We start from the raw sequence: 14999 nt of genomic DNA, 5'->3' as shown, positions 1-14999 counted from the left end.
TTGAGCCCCGCTTCGGGCTCTGTGCTGACAGCTCAGAGCCTGGAGCCTGCTTTTGGATTCTGTGTCTCCCTCTCTCTCTGTCCCTCCTCTGTTTGCACTCTATCTCTCTGTCTCTCTCTCTCTCTCTCTCTCAAAAAAAAAAAAAAATTAATAAATAAGTAAATAAATATTAAAAAAATTTTAAGTAGATTTAAAAACCTCGGGGCGCCTGGGTGGCGCAGTCGGTTAAGCGTCCGACTTCAGCCAGGTCACGATCTCGCAGTCCGTGGATTCGAGCCCCGCGTCGGGCTCTGGGCTGATGGCTCAGAGCCTGGAGCCTGTTTCCGATTCTGTGTCTCCCTCTCTCTCTGCCCCTCCCCCGTTCATGCTCTGTCTCGCTCTGTCCCAAAAATAAATAAAAAACGTTGAAAAAAAAATTTAAAAAAAAAAAAAAAATAAATAAATAAAAACGTAACATCAAAATAATAATCTTTTTAAAATTATCTATAGATTTCAAACAAATACTTCTTAGGTTACTGAGTATTATTATTTAAATGTGCCTACGTATGTTGGACTTAGCGGACTACTTGTTTAAATTCTCCTTTTGACTGCAGAGTCTAATAGAAATTGCTAGATATAGTGCTTCATCAACTGCTCCAGCACTTACTCTAATCCTCCTTGAACCAGAGGGCACTGGGCCCATTTGGGTGGCCTGATCCTGGTGGTCAGTTTAAAACAGGACCTATTTACAGGACAATAGACAGTATACTACCATCTTATCAGGTAATACTTAAAGCTACCCTTAGCCCTAGAAGTGAAACTGCAACCATCATCCCATTAAATCATTTCACCAGGAGCAACATCAGATTCTAACTTGTTATCTTTGACCTTGTGCTACCGAATAGATTCTAAATTCAATGACTATCCCTAGAAAAAGGTGCACTAGTTTCAGGTTCTAATGTGAAAGTGCAGAAGGTCAAGGTTGACCTTCTAACTCTAACCTAACTCCCTGGTGAGTAGGCTCCAGCCTAAAATCTGAGCTTGACACTTGGCTACAAACCTGGCAGAGACCCACATGGGTGACATCACTCCAAATGAGGTCCTCAGCAGCTCTGGAAATATATGGCCTGTCAAAAGGATCCCATTCTTCCAGAAGGGGCACTTCAGCAAAGCAACGGAAGCAAACAAAATTGACAGGGGGCCAAAGAATTCTTAAACCAAATTGAAATTGTATCAGAAGTTGCTTAAACAGGGTAGCTCAAAGAATGTAAAATAAAGCTCCCAGGTTTCATTTCACTGACACAGTGGATATACACCTGAGTGTGTGTGTGTGTGTATATATATATATGTGTGTGTGTGTGTATATATGTGTGTATATATATGCATATATATTTGTATATATATATACTGAAATATATATATATACATATATATATACATATATATATATATATACTGAATTTATTAAAGTAATGTGAGTACTCACTTAAAGCATTATTTCACTAACTGACACTATCATAAATGTACATAAAATATACCTGGGACAATTTTTAAATTCAGATGCCCTGGCCCCTCTGATTCCATAGCTAGGGGGTGGGACCCAGCAATCTGTAGTTTTACCAAATGCCTCAGGTGATATTTTTGTAATCAGATGAGTTTGGAAAGCAATGATTTAAAGGATTTCTCAGAGATTTCTATTATTAAACACAATATACATAAAGACAATAGTGTATTTATTAGGCACACATGTAATTTAACTTTTTTTTAAGTCAATCCAAATTCTTATTGTCTAGCATTTTCTTATTTTTCAATATGTTAATTTTGCCTGTATATTAGTTTACTTCATTGAAGCTACCAAGCTAACCAAAGCAGACTGGAGTGTCTCACTTCCAAACACAGTGGATAAATCTTGTTTCCTAAAGGATACAAGTTTGCACCGGATTAGGGCAAGAGGAAGGCAGGAAAGCAGGGTGAGAGAGCAAGCACCAGCTGTCCTTGGTCCCTCTTCTTCTGTTCCAGTTTCCAGGAATCTTCTAGGATATGTGAACTTATTCATCTCTAAATTAAGGAGTATATAGAATTTAATCCATTGTAGGGAAGAGAACACTAGAGCTTAACCATTAAACTGGTGCTACTTGGGGAAAGAGATAAGGCTGATGCTATTAGCTTATTATTTACTCACCTCTCCATTGCCAGAACCATTTATAATTGCCTATTTTTATTTTATTTTTTTTTCAACGTTTATTTATTTTTGGGACAGAGAGAGACAGAGCATGAATGGGGGAGGGGAAAGAGAGAGGGAGACACAGAATCGGAAACAGGCTCCAGGCTCTGAGCCATCAGCCCAGAGCTCGACGCGGGGCTCGAACTCACGGACCGCGAGATCGTGACCTGGCTGAAGTCGGACGCTTAACCGACTGCACCACCCAGGCGCCCCTGCCTATTTTTAAATATACAGATATCTGGACTATGAAGGAGAGAATTGTTAGTTTACTTCATTACCATTATCTCTCTACCTCGCTGATTTACGGGCTCCTTTCTGAATATGCCAAGGACTCTCCTACCTCAGGGCCTTTGCACTTGCTCTTCCATGGACCTGTACTCTTGACCCAGGTATCTCCAGTGCATCTCATCAGAGAGGCCATCCCTGACCACCTTATATAAAATAACTCCCATTATTCTTAATCTCTTCGGTCTGCTTTGCTTTCCTTATCACTTATCAACCTCTATTTTGTTATGTATTCCTTCTTGATTGATGGTCTGTTTTTCCCCCCACTAGAATGTAAGCATCATGAGGGCAAGGACTCTGTTCTATTCACTAGTGGGTCTCAATGCCAGGATCAATGCCTGGCACTCAAATAAATGTATTTGTCAAATAAATGAATGGTTTTTAGTGGTTTGAGGAAGATATGATTACTTAATGTTTATGATCCTAAAATACATTTTATATAGCCAAATGGAAACAAACATGCATGTATAAAACTAAGGAGTAAAAAATTAATTAAAATGTTTTATCCCATTACTTGAAAGTTTATACCACATGAGATGTCTATAACTTTGAGCAATTTCTGTTTCTTTTCTGGAATAATGGCCAGACTCCTTAAACCACATTGAATGCCTAAAAGTAATTGTCCTAGACAAAAACGAGGTGAGTTGGAAGGAGGATTGATATACCATGATCTGATAATACATTATTATATTTTCTTTGTGATTTTTTTTAGGCACTTACCAGGTCTTGCCTTAATTACAATTATGTCTGCTCACGTCTCACCTTCCACGAGAGTGTAAGCTCCTGGAGGACGTGGCTCATCTTTACACATCTTTTTATTCTCTTATAATGCCTATCTGAATGTGTTGCAAATAGCTGGTAATCAGAAAACATTTGTGTAATGAAAAATACCTGTGGATATCAAAATTATATACATATATATATAATATTATATCCTCAATATATTTTGTATGTTTTGGCAGCAAAAAAAGTTTCTAAACCTATCATTGCCTTGCTAGAATACACAAGCTTGTTGACAAAGATCATAAATCTTCATAAAATTTAAGAGGGAACAGAGAATCTTCAAATATGTACAAAGACAAGCTGTCCTAAAAATACTTTGTTTTAATTAGTGATAGCATCAACATTACAGAACATAAAAAGCAGAACGGTTCAATCTGAAAAGTCCACAACCATAAAAAAGATGATGCTACTTCAGTTCAGACTTGCTAGCTGGAATTATCTTCCTCTGCTAACCAAAAGATTACCTACACTTTGATGGGGCTTATGGGAAAATATCCTGTGTGTATTCTTTTAGGTTACTTCTAGAAAACATGCCTCCTAGGTGGTTTTCCCATGAAGCCGATGAAGCTCAGGCTCCAGGACTCTGCTTGCTGTAGCAGGAAGCCCCAGTAACTCGCTCTTCTGTCCTTTTTCTTAGCGCCCACACCCCGACCCCACGTAACTAACACACACAAAGGCATAAACTTCAGGCCGGCGAATCCGGGACCCACCCCTGCCGGTCCTCCGCTAGAGGAGGACATTAAGAAAACAAAGGCTATAGTTCCCAAAATTGATCCCAAGGATCGTTTATTAATTTCAAGCAATTTCTCAATAGCCCAGGCAAAGAGAGGCAATTGGGCTGCAGCAGTTTCTTATGGGTATCGTTCTTATTAGTATTACTTTTCCCAGGCTACAAAATTATGTCTTGGAAACTAGGATTAGATAAAAGCTATTTTCCTTAAATATAAGTAACCCCAAATAGTTATTACCCATAAAAATTAAGTAATGCATTGTGCTGAACTTTTCTCAATACTAAATACATCGTTTCTTGGCGCTAGGTCCAACAGGGCAAAAGAAACATCGACCCGTTTTCATTAGGAACTCATTTTGAGTCAGGTTGTAATACAAAACTAAGCAGTGCAACCAAATGTTAATCGTGTGATTTAATTAAGGAACTGCAGTAAGTCTTTTCCGATTTGCAACCATTTTTTGACACGAAGATCAAAACAATCCAAAAAGTTCTGCTGTCATCTCCGACTCCTGGCTACTGGAGTTTTCAAGCTCGAGGAGTGACTTCTCAGAGGCTACAGACAAAACGTGGCGGGGGTGGGGTGGGCAATACTCCTACAATCACACACCTTCCTATCCCTACCCCCACTCCTACCCTCTTCCAGCGTTTGTTTCCAGCAGTTCTTCCCGTCCGCTGTGTAGCCAGCAGCCCGCTTTTCGTTGGTGTGTAAAGCGGTACCAATATCTGGCAGGGTTTTGTTGTTGTTGTTGTTTGGGGTTTTGCTTATTTTTTATTTTTAAGCATGACAGCCTGTGTTGTTCGATACGCCTACTCTACCAGCGGCTTTACTTTGAAGATGGCCCGCCCCTCCACCTCTGGACAGGTCCTCCGGGCATTCCTGTCGCCCACTCAGGGTCCGTCAGTTTGGGACTGGCCCCGGGCCACGTCAGGAGAGGGTCCGACGGCGTCCCGGCGCCCTGGCCCCGGCGGAGACACCCTCAGAAAGGTCTCCTTGGGGTGGCCACGACACCAGAGCAAAGTTACCAGGCAGCAAGGTGGCCCGTAGGCACTTCCAAGAGGACTCAGCCAGTTCCCAGCCAGGGACGCGCCCGAGAGGGGGAAGGGAGTGTCGCCACTTAATCCCAAGAAAGGCCGCGGGACCCACCTCCGGCTCCCTCCCGCTCCCGCCCTCGGCCCCACCTCCCCCAGCTAAGCACAAAGCCGTCCCCGAGGCGGGGGCCAGGCCTGCGGGAGGCCGCCTGGACGCGACTGGACCCGGGCCCGGGGCCCGGCTACCCGCGGCGCGGGCCGCGCAGGCCGCCGATCCCGGGCGAGCCCAGAGTTCCCGTCCCGGACGGAAAGGACGCGCTTGCCCGCCCTGCCTTCGAGGCGCGGGAAGCCGGGCCCCGCCGCCCCGAGCCCTCCGAGCCCCCCAGGAAGGCCCGGCGCCCTCCTCGCTGCCCCGCCAGCCACCCCAGAGGTGGCGGCCGCCGGCGTGGAGCGCCAGGGCCCGGCTGGCCGCGCCAGGGCCCGGGGCTCGCAGGGGCGTGCACACGCCGTCCGGACGTGGGTGAATCAAGTCGCAGGCGGCCTTTCCCGCCCCACGGAAGTGCAACATCGGGGCCTCAAATCAATTCCCCTCATTTCCGTAGGGCCCGGTCCTCCCGCACCTGCGGGAGGCGGCCAAACACCGCGGGAGCGTGGGGGAGGGGGACGGGGCGGGGGCTGGAGCCCCGCGACCCCGCGCCTCGCCCCGGCCCAGGGGCGCACACGCGGGCGCGCACACACGCACTCTCCTGCCCCAGTGCGGGAAGATGGCCGTTTCTGCGCCAGGATAAAGGCTCTTTGTTGCGCGCACACAAAAGCGGCCAAGACCCGCTCTTCTCGCAGGCCCTTTGCACACCTCGTAGGAACTCGGCTGAATTTCCAAATGGCCTTAGCAGCCTGAAGCGGCAGGAGCAACTAAAGAGAGGGGGGAATAACAGGCCTCCCGCCCTCATCTACCAAAACCTCTGTCAATATGCAAGTATTCGCCCTGGGAGACGGGAGGTGAGACCATTCGCAAGGGAGGAAGAAAAGAGGAAAACCTACTTTGACTATCAAGGCCCAAAGGGGGTATTAAACATTCACATTCTTGTAGGGTTTCTCCCCTTAACCAGGGTAGAAACACAATCTGGAGAAGTCTGGATACACCAAAAAGAAAAAGAAAAAAGAAAGAAAAAAAAAAAAAACCAACAATAGCAACTTAAAAAACAAAAACCAAAACATAACAAACCAGTTGCCATCAGCCCAAAGTGGTAGTAGCAGCAGCCGGCGCGTGTGATCCACTTACTTGTCCGACTCTTGTGACATGTTTGATCCAATGAACTCGCTCCCCTTTTCCTGGAGCCTCAGCCTCTGGTGAAACTGGACTTTCAAGTCTGTGCAGGTGAAGGTGTGTGAGAGCGCCCGAGATGGCAGAACAAGAGCTACAGGTAATTCTGCTTTTCCGTCCCCCCTCACCACTCTCGCTCGCTCGCCCGCTCGCGCCCTCACCTAGCCGGAAAGGTGGGATAAGGGGGGGCCCCTCACATGGGGCCCGAGCTCGGAGGCGGCCGGGCGGCGCGGAGTCCTCCTGGAAGGTGGCAATGGGCAGCCACAGAGCAGAAAGTGGCGGACTTGGGCGGCCACAGGTAACTTTCTCGCAAGGAGCTGAATTCTTTCACTAAAGGATACAAGCCCGAGGGACGAGCTGCGCCGTGATTGGCTGCAAAGCTCCCTCAGGTGAGCTGCCATTGGCAGAGGCGCGCTCAGGTAAGGCCCTTCTCCAAGTGCAGGTAACTCACTCCGTAGTTTACCTGAGTGGAGCGGCGGCACGTTTGCAGCCCGTGGGAGCTGAGGGTCATTTGCTAGGAGTAGGCTTCACGCCACGCTTTCCTTCTTCCCGGAGGCCGGCCGCGTGGGGGCGGGGGGGGGAGGGGGCAGGAAAAAAAAGAAACACTTGCCACCACTAGGGATTGTGGGTCGAACGGAAGGCCTAAAGGAGAGCTGAACCCAGGTACCCCAGGCCAGCCGAACCGGAATCAAATGGGCAGCACAACCGCAGGGCTTTTAACACACACTTGAAGAGGACTTTTGACATTGTCGGAAGAGTGAGGGACTGAAGTTTACTTTCTGCGCCGAGGGGGGAAAAAACACAAAGATTGCCGAGTCTGTTGTGTAATTGCATTTTTAACATTCTTATCCAGAGCAAACACTTTCCGTGTCCCGATGTGTAAAAGATACCAGGTAGATTACAGATTTTCACATAGGTGAGCATCCTTTCATGAGCTGGGCAGATGGCTAGTGGCGTGGTTTTGATGGGGTGAGGAGATTTGGGGTGAATAGACGCCAAGATGGCCCAGGCCTGCCTCTTCGATGGCAACTCTAGTCTGGGATTCCAGAGCTGCAAACAACCACTGAACCCCTTCTGTAAGCCTGTTGTCATTTGACGTTCCCAGGCAGGCATCAACATTTACATTGTAATTCAATAGAAGCAGCGACTACAAAGGTGCTTTATCCTTCCAGCTTAATATGGTTGCTATGGAAACAGTTCAGGATGAAACTGACTTTTTTGTGGTGCTGTTTCTCCTGTTTGGGAACAACACCAATTACCAAAGGTTTAATTTATAACCACTGTTCCTAAAGAAATGTTTGTGAAAGTCCTGACAGGAAATCCAGTCCATACATATGAATAGTAAAAATAAAGAGGGCATGGAAGGCATATCCTATTTTATTTCAAGTTAATACTAGGTTGCCAGAGATGATACGCAACTTCTGTTTTAACCTTTATGGGTCAGATATTTCCTGAGAATTACATTATGAGACAAGGTTTGGTTGTTCCGTGTTTCACGCTCAGCAAGTGAATTACAAAATTTTGTTCTTCGTTTTTAACCACAATATAAGCATACACACTTTTTCAAGATAATGTAATATTTTAAGACAATGCAATACCTACCTTTTCCCCACCTTCTTAACCTCCTTTCTAGAGCGTTCACATTCCACTTTTAGCTGTCTCTTTTGTCGCTGACCTCCCCATTTCTTTTTTTTTTTTTTTTTCAAGATTTTAAGTAATCTCTATACCCACCATGGGGCTTGAACTCACGACCCCCAAGATCAAGTCACACGCTCTTCCGACTGAGCCAGCCGGGTGCCCTGACCTCTCTGCTGCTAAATGATTTATACTGCTGTCTTTTGATTTATCATTTTAGATGTGGTGCTTTGAGCACCTGTTGCCTTTAGATAAGGATTTAGCTCTTTCAAAGCCCAGAATCTCCCCTTCCACTGTTCTTCCAACATAGCTCACTCACAGTTGAGGGCCACTAAGTAGCTGATGACTGTGCAAATACCAGTCACAGCAGAGCCAATTAGTGTACTGTGGTTGTTTTCTTTCTTATACAGCCTTTAATCTGTTTACTTAGTTTGTTATGCACGTGTTCTTATATTTTTTCTACAACGTATCTATCAAATGACTATCACATTTATCTTCCAAATGATCAAACAATCTCATTTCCACCCCTCCCCCCCCAAAAAAAAAATCCCTCCAAAAGTTCACTGTCCTCCTGCTCCAAAGAAGATGAATTCCTCTCAGGACCCTCTGGTCAGCTGTCATCCTGGGACATTCCTTCATCTCCAGAGCAAAAACCCCATTTCTCTGTCCTACGCCTTCTTTCTTGGTTACCACTTCATTTTCATGGCACATGTTCCAGCCACAAACCAAGAAAAGGTACAGAAGGTAAAACTTGAAATGGCTGTGTTCAACCCATACTTTATTTTTTTTTTAATTTTTTAAATGTTTATTTATTTTTGAGACAGAGAGAGACAGAGCATGAAGGGGGGAGGGTCGGAGAGAGAGGAAGACACAGAATCCGAAGCAGGCTCCAGGCTCCAAGCTGTCAGCAAAGAGCCCGAAGCGGGGCTCAAACCCATGACCTGGGACTCACGGACTGTGAGATCATGACCTGAGCCCAAGTCAGAAGCTCAACCGACTGAGCCACCCAGGCGCCCCTCAACCCTTACTTTAGATGGAAAGTTTGAACAAGTGTAGGATTCTAAGTTGAAATTCTTCATTAATAAGTTGATAAAAATGTGCTCTTTTATCTTCTAATATCCAGTGATTCTGTTGAGAATTCCAATGGCATCCTGGTTCCCATTTCTTTGTGGCCAGGAATTTTTCTTTCTAGAAACTTGTAGAATAGTCTCTTTGTTTCTAATATTTTGAAATGTCATAATTATGCTCCTTAGTTCTCTACTATTCTAAAATTTCACCGCGTTGAAGGCTTTCATCAAATGTTGCAAACCGTTGACTCTCCATTCATACTTAAGAATGAGGTCATAAAACCCCACCAGAAACTATGTGTGAGGATGGGAAGGAGTGGGCTTGCTGTGTGGTGATCAGGTGGAGGCTGTTTATTCTATAGGCTCTTCTCTTTTCGGCTCTTTAGTTTCTCTGGAGAAGTATCTGCAATCTCTTGCCTGAAGTGACATTCACCTGGCTGCCAATATTCTGGAAGCAGTTCGGGGGTGGGGGGGGGGGGGGCCCAGGTGAGTCACAGCTTACTATGCAGTTTTTCATGTTCTTTTCTTTCCTGTAGGTGCCTTACTCCTGCCTTTCTTCATGCCTGGTGTACAAGTCTCTCTGCTGTTTCTCCAGCTGGAGGTAATCACCCAGCTGCAAGAAATGGGACAGGGGACCTGAAGGCCTAACAACTCCAAATGCCCACATTCACTCAGGCCCCAGCCTCTCACCTCTTCCTCACTTCTGGGATGCTGGGACCTCTCATCAGCATTTTCCTCTGATGATCTCTGGACCCAGGGCACTCGGAAGCACAGTAGCATAATCTGGGCTTTTTCTGTACTGACCTCTAGGAAGACATGCGAGTGTAGCTTTTGCTGTTCTCTTAAAGCGGTTCCTACTGTTCCATCCACCCCGTCGCCCAGAATTGTACTGAAATATCTTTTGCAGATGACCCTTCCTTCATCCCCTTTGTTCCCGTGTATTTATTTTTTATGTCCCTTTACTGTCCTTTTTAGGAGACAATGAGGATAAACAAGTGTGAGTCCATCTGTCATCTTTAATTTGCAGCTACTTAAAAAATTATCCAAGGGGCGCCTGGGTGGCTTGGTCGGTTAGGCGTCCGACTTCGGCTCAGGTCATGATCTCACGGTCCGTGAGTTTGAGCCCCGCGTCGGGCTCTGTGCTGACAGCTCAGAGCCTGGAGCCTGTTTCAGATTCTGTGTCTCCCTCTCTCTCTGCTCCTCCCCCGTTCATGCTCTGTGTCTCTCTGTCTCAAAAATAAATAAAAGTAAAAAAAAAAAATTAAAAAAAAAATACATTAAAAAAAAATTATCCAAAAGCTTTTATCAAACTGTCCCAAATTTCTTGGTGCAAACAAAACCGGCATTTATGGCCAAACCTTTCTTTTTATTGGTCCGTGATGGTCAAGATTCCTTTCTTCTTCTCCAGATTTCTTCCTTCTTCTTCTCCTTTCTTCTTCTTCTTCTTCTCCTTTCTTCTTCTTCTTCTTCTTCTTCTTCTTCTTCTTCTTCTTCAGTCCCCAACCTAGTGATTGTTTATATAATGGCTGACGACTGTCTTTACTCGGAACAATTAGCACATCAAAAAAAAAAAAAAAAAAATGAACCTGGTATTTGCCAAAGTACACGTCACAGACTTCCAAGTTTCAGCACAGTGTAGAGCTTTGGTTGTCACTTTAGGTGGCAGCAACCAAGTAAATTTCCAGATAAAAAGCTAGTGATAAAAGGGTATTGCTTTTACACCAAACCATTTCATTTATAAGATTAAAGTTGTAGTTAAATTCCCAGCCAAGAAAAATGGAATTGTTTATTTTTTTATTAGTAATCTTTAGCACGTGTTATGACGGCTAATCACATTTTCCTAAAGTAAAACGTTTAGTATTTGATACTAAATTGTTGTTTCATTATGGTGAGTCTGTTACAGTGAGACTTTGGGAGAAGGATGCCCCTTCTGCAGCATCTGGGCACAAATACCGAGTTTTCAAGGGCTACGGTTCTCGTCAGACAAGTCTGGCTGCTGCTTGTTGGCCCCCTACACGTTACCATACACGGGCCACTACAGCGTGTCTGTCGTTGAATCTGTTGCAGAACCGTGTTTTGCACTATAAAAACCCGAACTTGTTTGATTGGCTCTTATCCCCAAGAGGAAACCTTGGGCAGAATGAAAGGTACCCTGGATGCCTACATTTGAAATCAATGTATAGATTTATAACTTAACCAACTGAGCAGTAAATAGCAGTGTTCTTGCAGTTTGGGGGCCACTTCTGTTTTTCCTAGTTGCATGGATATGTATATCTGCATCGACATTTACTCCTTCTGTGAAGGCTCTTGGACTAGTGGTGTGGAATTCAGCTAATAGTCAGCTGGGGTTTGCATACTTCCTTCAGGAGAGAACTGTTTCCTGGGCTGGCCATTAGTAAAACTCGTGGTCCTGTTAAAACAGGGTGCACTATGGGGCGCCTGGGTGGCGCAGTCGGTTAAGTCTCCGACTTCAGCCAGGTCACGATCTCGCGGTCCGTGAGTTCGAGCCCCGCGTCAGGCTCTGGGCTGATGGCTCAGAGCCTGGAGCCTGTTTCCGATTCTGTGTCTCCCTCTCTCTCTGCCCCTCCCCCGTTCATGCTCTGTCTCTCTCTGTCCCAAAAATAAATAAATGTTGAAAAAAAAAAAAAATTAAAACAGGGTGCACTGAATACATGTGTTTACTTCTTCCTGCAGTCCCACTGATAGAGGAGTAAGAGAAGAGACGAGGAGGTTAAAGATGACAAGAAAATCGGGGAAGTGGGACGTGACTGCAGGAGAAAGAAGTGACTTAGCTGAGCTGAGAAGAAGGATGACCCTGAGGAACTAGCCTGACTAGCCTGTAGGACCTCATAAGGCAGAGCAATCAAATTTCCAGTTATCATTGAAGGTGGGAGTGAGTGGTAGGGCTGAAACCAGAGGGACTGATTCAAAATCTGGATACAAATCTGTTAGGACCCTAGGTCCCCACCCCCACTGGCATAATCAAGCTCCCATCTGTATTGGTTTCCTAAGGCTGCCATAACAAAGTACAACAGACTGTGTGGTTTAAACAACAGAAATTTGTGTTGCATGGGTGGCTCAGTCAATTAAGCGTCTGATTCTTGATTTCTGTTCAGCTCACAGTTGGTCGGTAGGTCAAGCCCCATGTTGGGTTCCCTGCTGAATGTGGATCCTGCTTGGGATTGGGATTCTCTCTCGCTCGCTCTCTCTCTCTCTCTCTCTCTCTCTCTGCCCCTCCCCCATTCGTGCTCACTCTCTCGCTCTCTCAAAATAAACATTTAAAAAAAATATTAAACAACAGAAAATTATTTTGTCACAGTTCTGGAGGCTGGAAGTCCAAGATTCAAGGCTTGTCAGGGTTGGCTTCATTCTAAAGCCTCTTTCCTTGGCTTCTACATGGCTGTCTTCTGGCTTTGTCCTCAAATAGTCTTGTCACTGTGAATGTACATCTGAGTCCTAATTTTCTTTTCTGTTCTTAACTTTTTTTTTAAAAAAAGATTTTATTGTAAGTAATTTCTACACCCAAAGTGGCACTCGCACAACCCGACGATCAAGAGTCGCACGCTCCACCAACTGAGCCAGCCGGTTTTCATAAGGCATTAGTTGTAATGGATTAGGACCCAGCCATATGATCTCATTTTATGCTAATTGCCTCTTTAAAAGCCCATCTCCCAACACAGTCACATTCTGAGGCACGGGGGTTACAGATTCAGCACATGAATTTAGGGGAGACACAGCTCAGCCCACAAACCCATCCCTCTTCCATGGCAGGAGACAGAAGTGTCAGACTGAACCTGGAAGACTTGAGGCTTGGGTACATCAGTCATCAAGAGTGAGGCATTGGACTGAATAGCCAGGGGAGTAAGTGAAAGACCATATGCTAATTAGGGAGATACCATCTCCTGGCTCTCTCCACCTAGCTTAGGGAACCTGGAGCAAAGCTTATACCACCACCACCCATGCCTGCCTTCCGTCAGTCAACAAGTCCTGTCCTCACCCAGGCAACTTCTAATAAGCTTTTTATGCCATGCTCTTAAGTATAAATATGAGGTCAATGATTGCCACACCTTTGAGAAAGAAAACCCTCCAAAATGGAGTATAAAGGCCAGAGCAAAAATGTAATTAAGAGAGTGATTTTGGAGTGCCTGTGTGGCTCGGTCGGTTAAGTGTCCGACTTGGGCTTGGGTCATGATGTCGCGGTTTGTGAATTCGAGCCCCGCATCGGGCTCTGTGCTGGCAGCTCAGAGCCTGGAGCCTGCTTTGGATTCTGTGTCTCCTTCTCTCTCTCTCTGCCCCTCCCTGACTCATGCTCTGTCTCTGTATCTCTGTCTCTCTCTCTCAAAAATAAAAACATTTGAAAAAATAGAATAATAAAAAATTTAAAAAAGAGTGATTTTGAGGAAAACAGTACCGTACAGGGATGGGATAAAGATTATATAATTAATATATAAGATATTACAGTCATGAAACAAGAAGAGCATACTATTTAAAAACAATGAAACAATCATCAGAACCACAATGAGTTTGCAGACGTTAAAAATGTAAAAGCTGAAATGGAGCCTTTTATGGTATATTTGAAGACAGGATCTAAGAAACCTCCCAGAAAATAGAATAAAAAGACAGCAAAATAGACAATACAAGAGAAAAAGATAAGAAAATTGCAAGAAGGGTCAGGAAGATCTAATATGTGACTAACAGGTGTTTCAGAAAGAAAAAAATGGAAAAAAGTGTTGGGGAGAAAACTTTTAGAGGAAAGATAAAATACTATTTTTGAGAACTTAAGCATTATGAACCTTCTGATTGATCTGACCATGTAGTGCTCAGTACAGTGGGTTCTAAATGATGTAAATTGAGGCAATAATGATTAAATTTCTGGGCTTACCTTTCCAGAGGGTAAAAATAAAATGAAATGAGCAGGGAAACTACTCAGACATAAAGGATCAAGAATCAGAATATATTAGCTTTCTCAACAATACTGCCAGCTTGAAGATATTAAAAGCAATACCTCTGAATACTGAATTCTATGCCTAGACAAGTTATCAATGAAGAATAAAAGCAGAATAAAATTCCATTTCAGAAATGCAAAGTCTCAAAAGTGCCTCCCATGGACCCTTTCTCAGAAACATATTGAATAATGTGCTCCATTAGGAATTAGGAGAACAAGGCAGAACCAAGAAAGAGATGGTCTTGAGACTCAGAAAACAGAAAAGGCAATTAGAGGGAGGCCAGAATGATGGCTTTGTAGCAGACCCAGAGAGACTGTCTTTCAACAGAGGTCTCTGGGTGACAGTAGGGGGTAGAATCCAATGATTGCATTTAACATTGTGGAAAGTTGTATTGAGAAATTCTTTTGAGGAAGAGGAAAGTCTTACAATAGGTACAAAGGAAACTAAGTAGACAGTTAACATTCAGTAGGTCCAGGGGGAAAGAAATTATATAAGAATGGAAATTCAATCATAGTAATCTTAGTATGTACTTGGCTTGACAGCAGATAATAATCATATGATCATAATAATGGAATTACTGAATGATAATGTATTAAAACAGGTGATAAAACTCAATCGGGAAGGAGGAAGACAATAGTGTCTCACGGGTGAGGAGGAAGTGGAATGTTGTGGCAGAGAGTGATGTCATCTACCATCATAGAAAGTCAACAGTTGTTGCCTAAGTCTCATAAATCAAAACCTAGCGACATAAATATTAACAGTGGCTTTAACAGAAAGCTTTAAAATTTTGCTTTCTTCACCTTAATTTTTTTAAGTTTATTTATTTTGACAGAGAGAGAGAGAGAGAGAGAGAGAGCAGGGGAAGGGCAGAAAGAAAGAGGGAGAGAGAGAATCCCAAGCAGGCTCAGCACTGTCAGCACAGAACCCGAGGTGGGACTCAATCTCACAAACCGTAAGATCATGAGCTGCGCTGAAATCCAGAGTTGGTTGCTTAACC

The 14999-nt window shown here is 44.4% G+C and overlaps 1 protein-coding gene across 5 annotated transcripts in view; it reads right to left on the bottom strand.

The window, feature by feature from the left end:
* GRHL2 (grainyhead like transcription factor 2) overlaps nt 1-6895 on the bottom strand; it is a 172806-nt gene extending 165911 nt beyond the window's left edge. For 2 of the 5 annotated variants that reach the window (XM_047842316.1, XM_047842317.1), the window contains exon 1: nt 6313-6430. In XM_047842316.1, the coding sequence (XP_047698272.1) occupies nt 6313-6332 (20 nt within the window). In that variant the 5' untranslated portion in view covers nt 6333-6430. Of the gene's footprint in view, nt 1-6255; nt 6431-6515; nt 6650-6817 lie in introns of those variants that run through there. The other 3 variants (XM_047842321.1, XM_047842318.1, XM_047842320.1) reach the window with 3 other exon arrangements.
* Nucleotides 6896-14999: the final 8104 nt, after the last annotated feature.

This window comes from Prionailurus viverrinus, chromosome F2 (assembly GCF_022837055.1).
Source record: "Prionailurus viverrinus isolate Anna chromosome F2, UM_Priviv_1.0, whole genome shotgun sequence".
Classification (NCBI taxonomy): Eukaryota; Metazoa; Chordata; class Mammalia; order Carnivora; family Felidae; genus Prionailurus; species Prionailurus viverrinus.
Note: the sequence above shows the minus strand (reverse complement) of the source record. Positions and strands in the feature narration are given on the sequence as shown.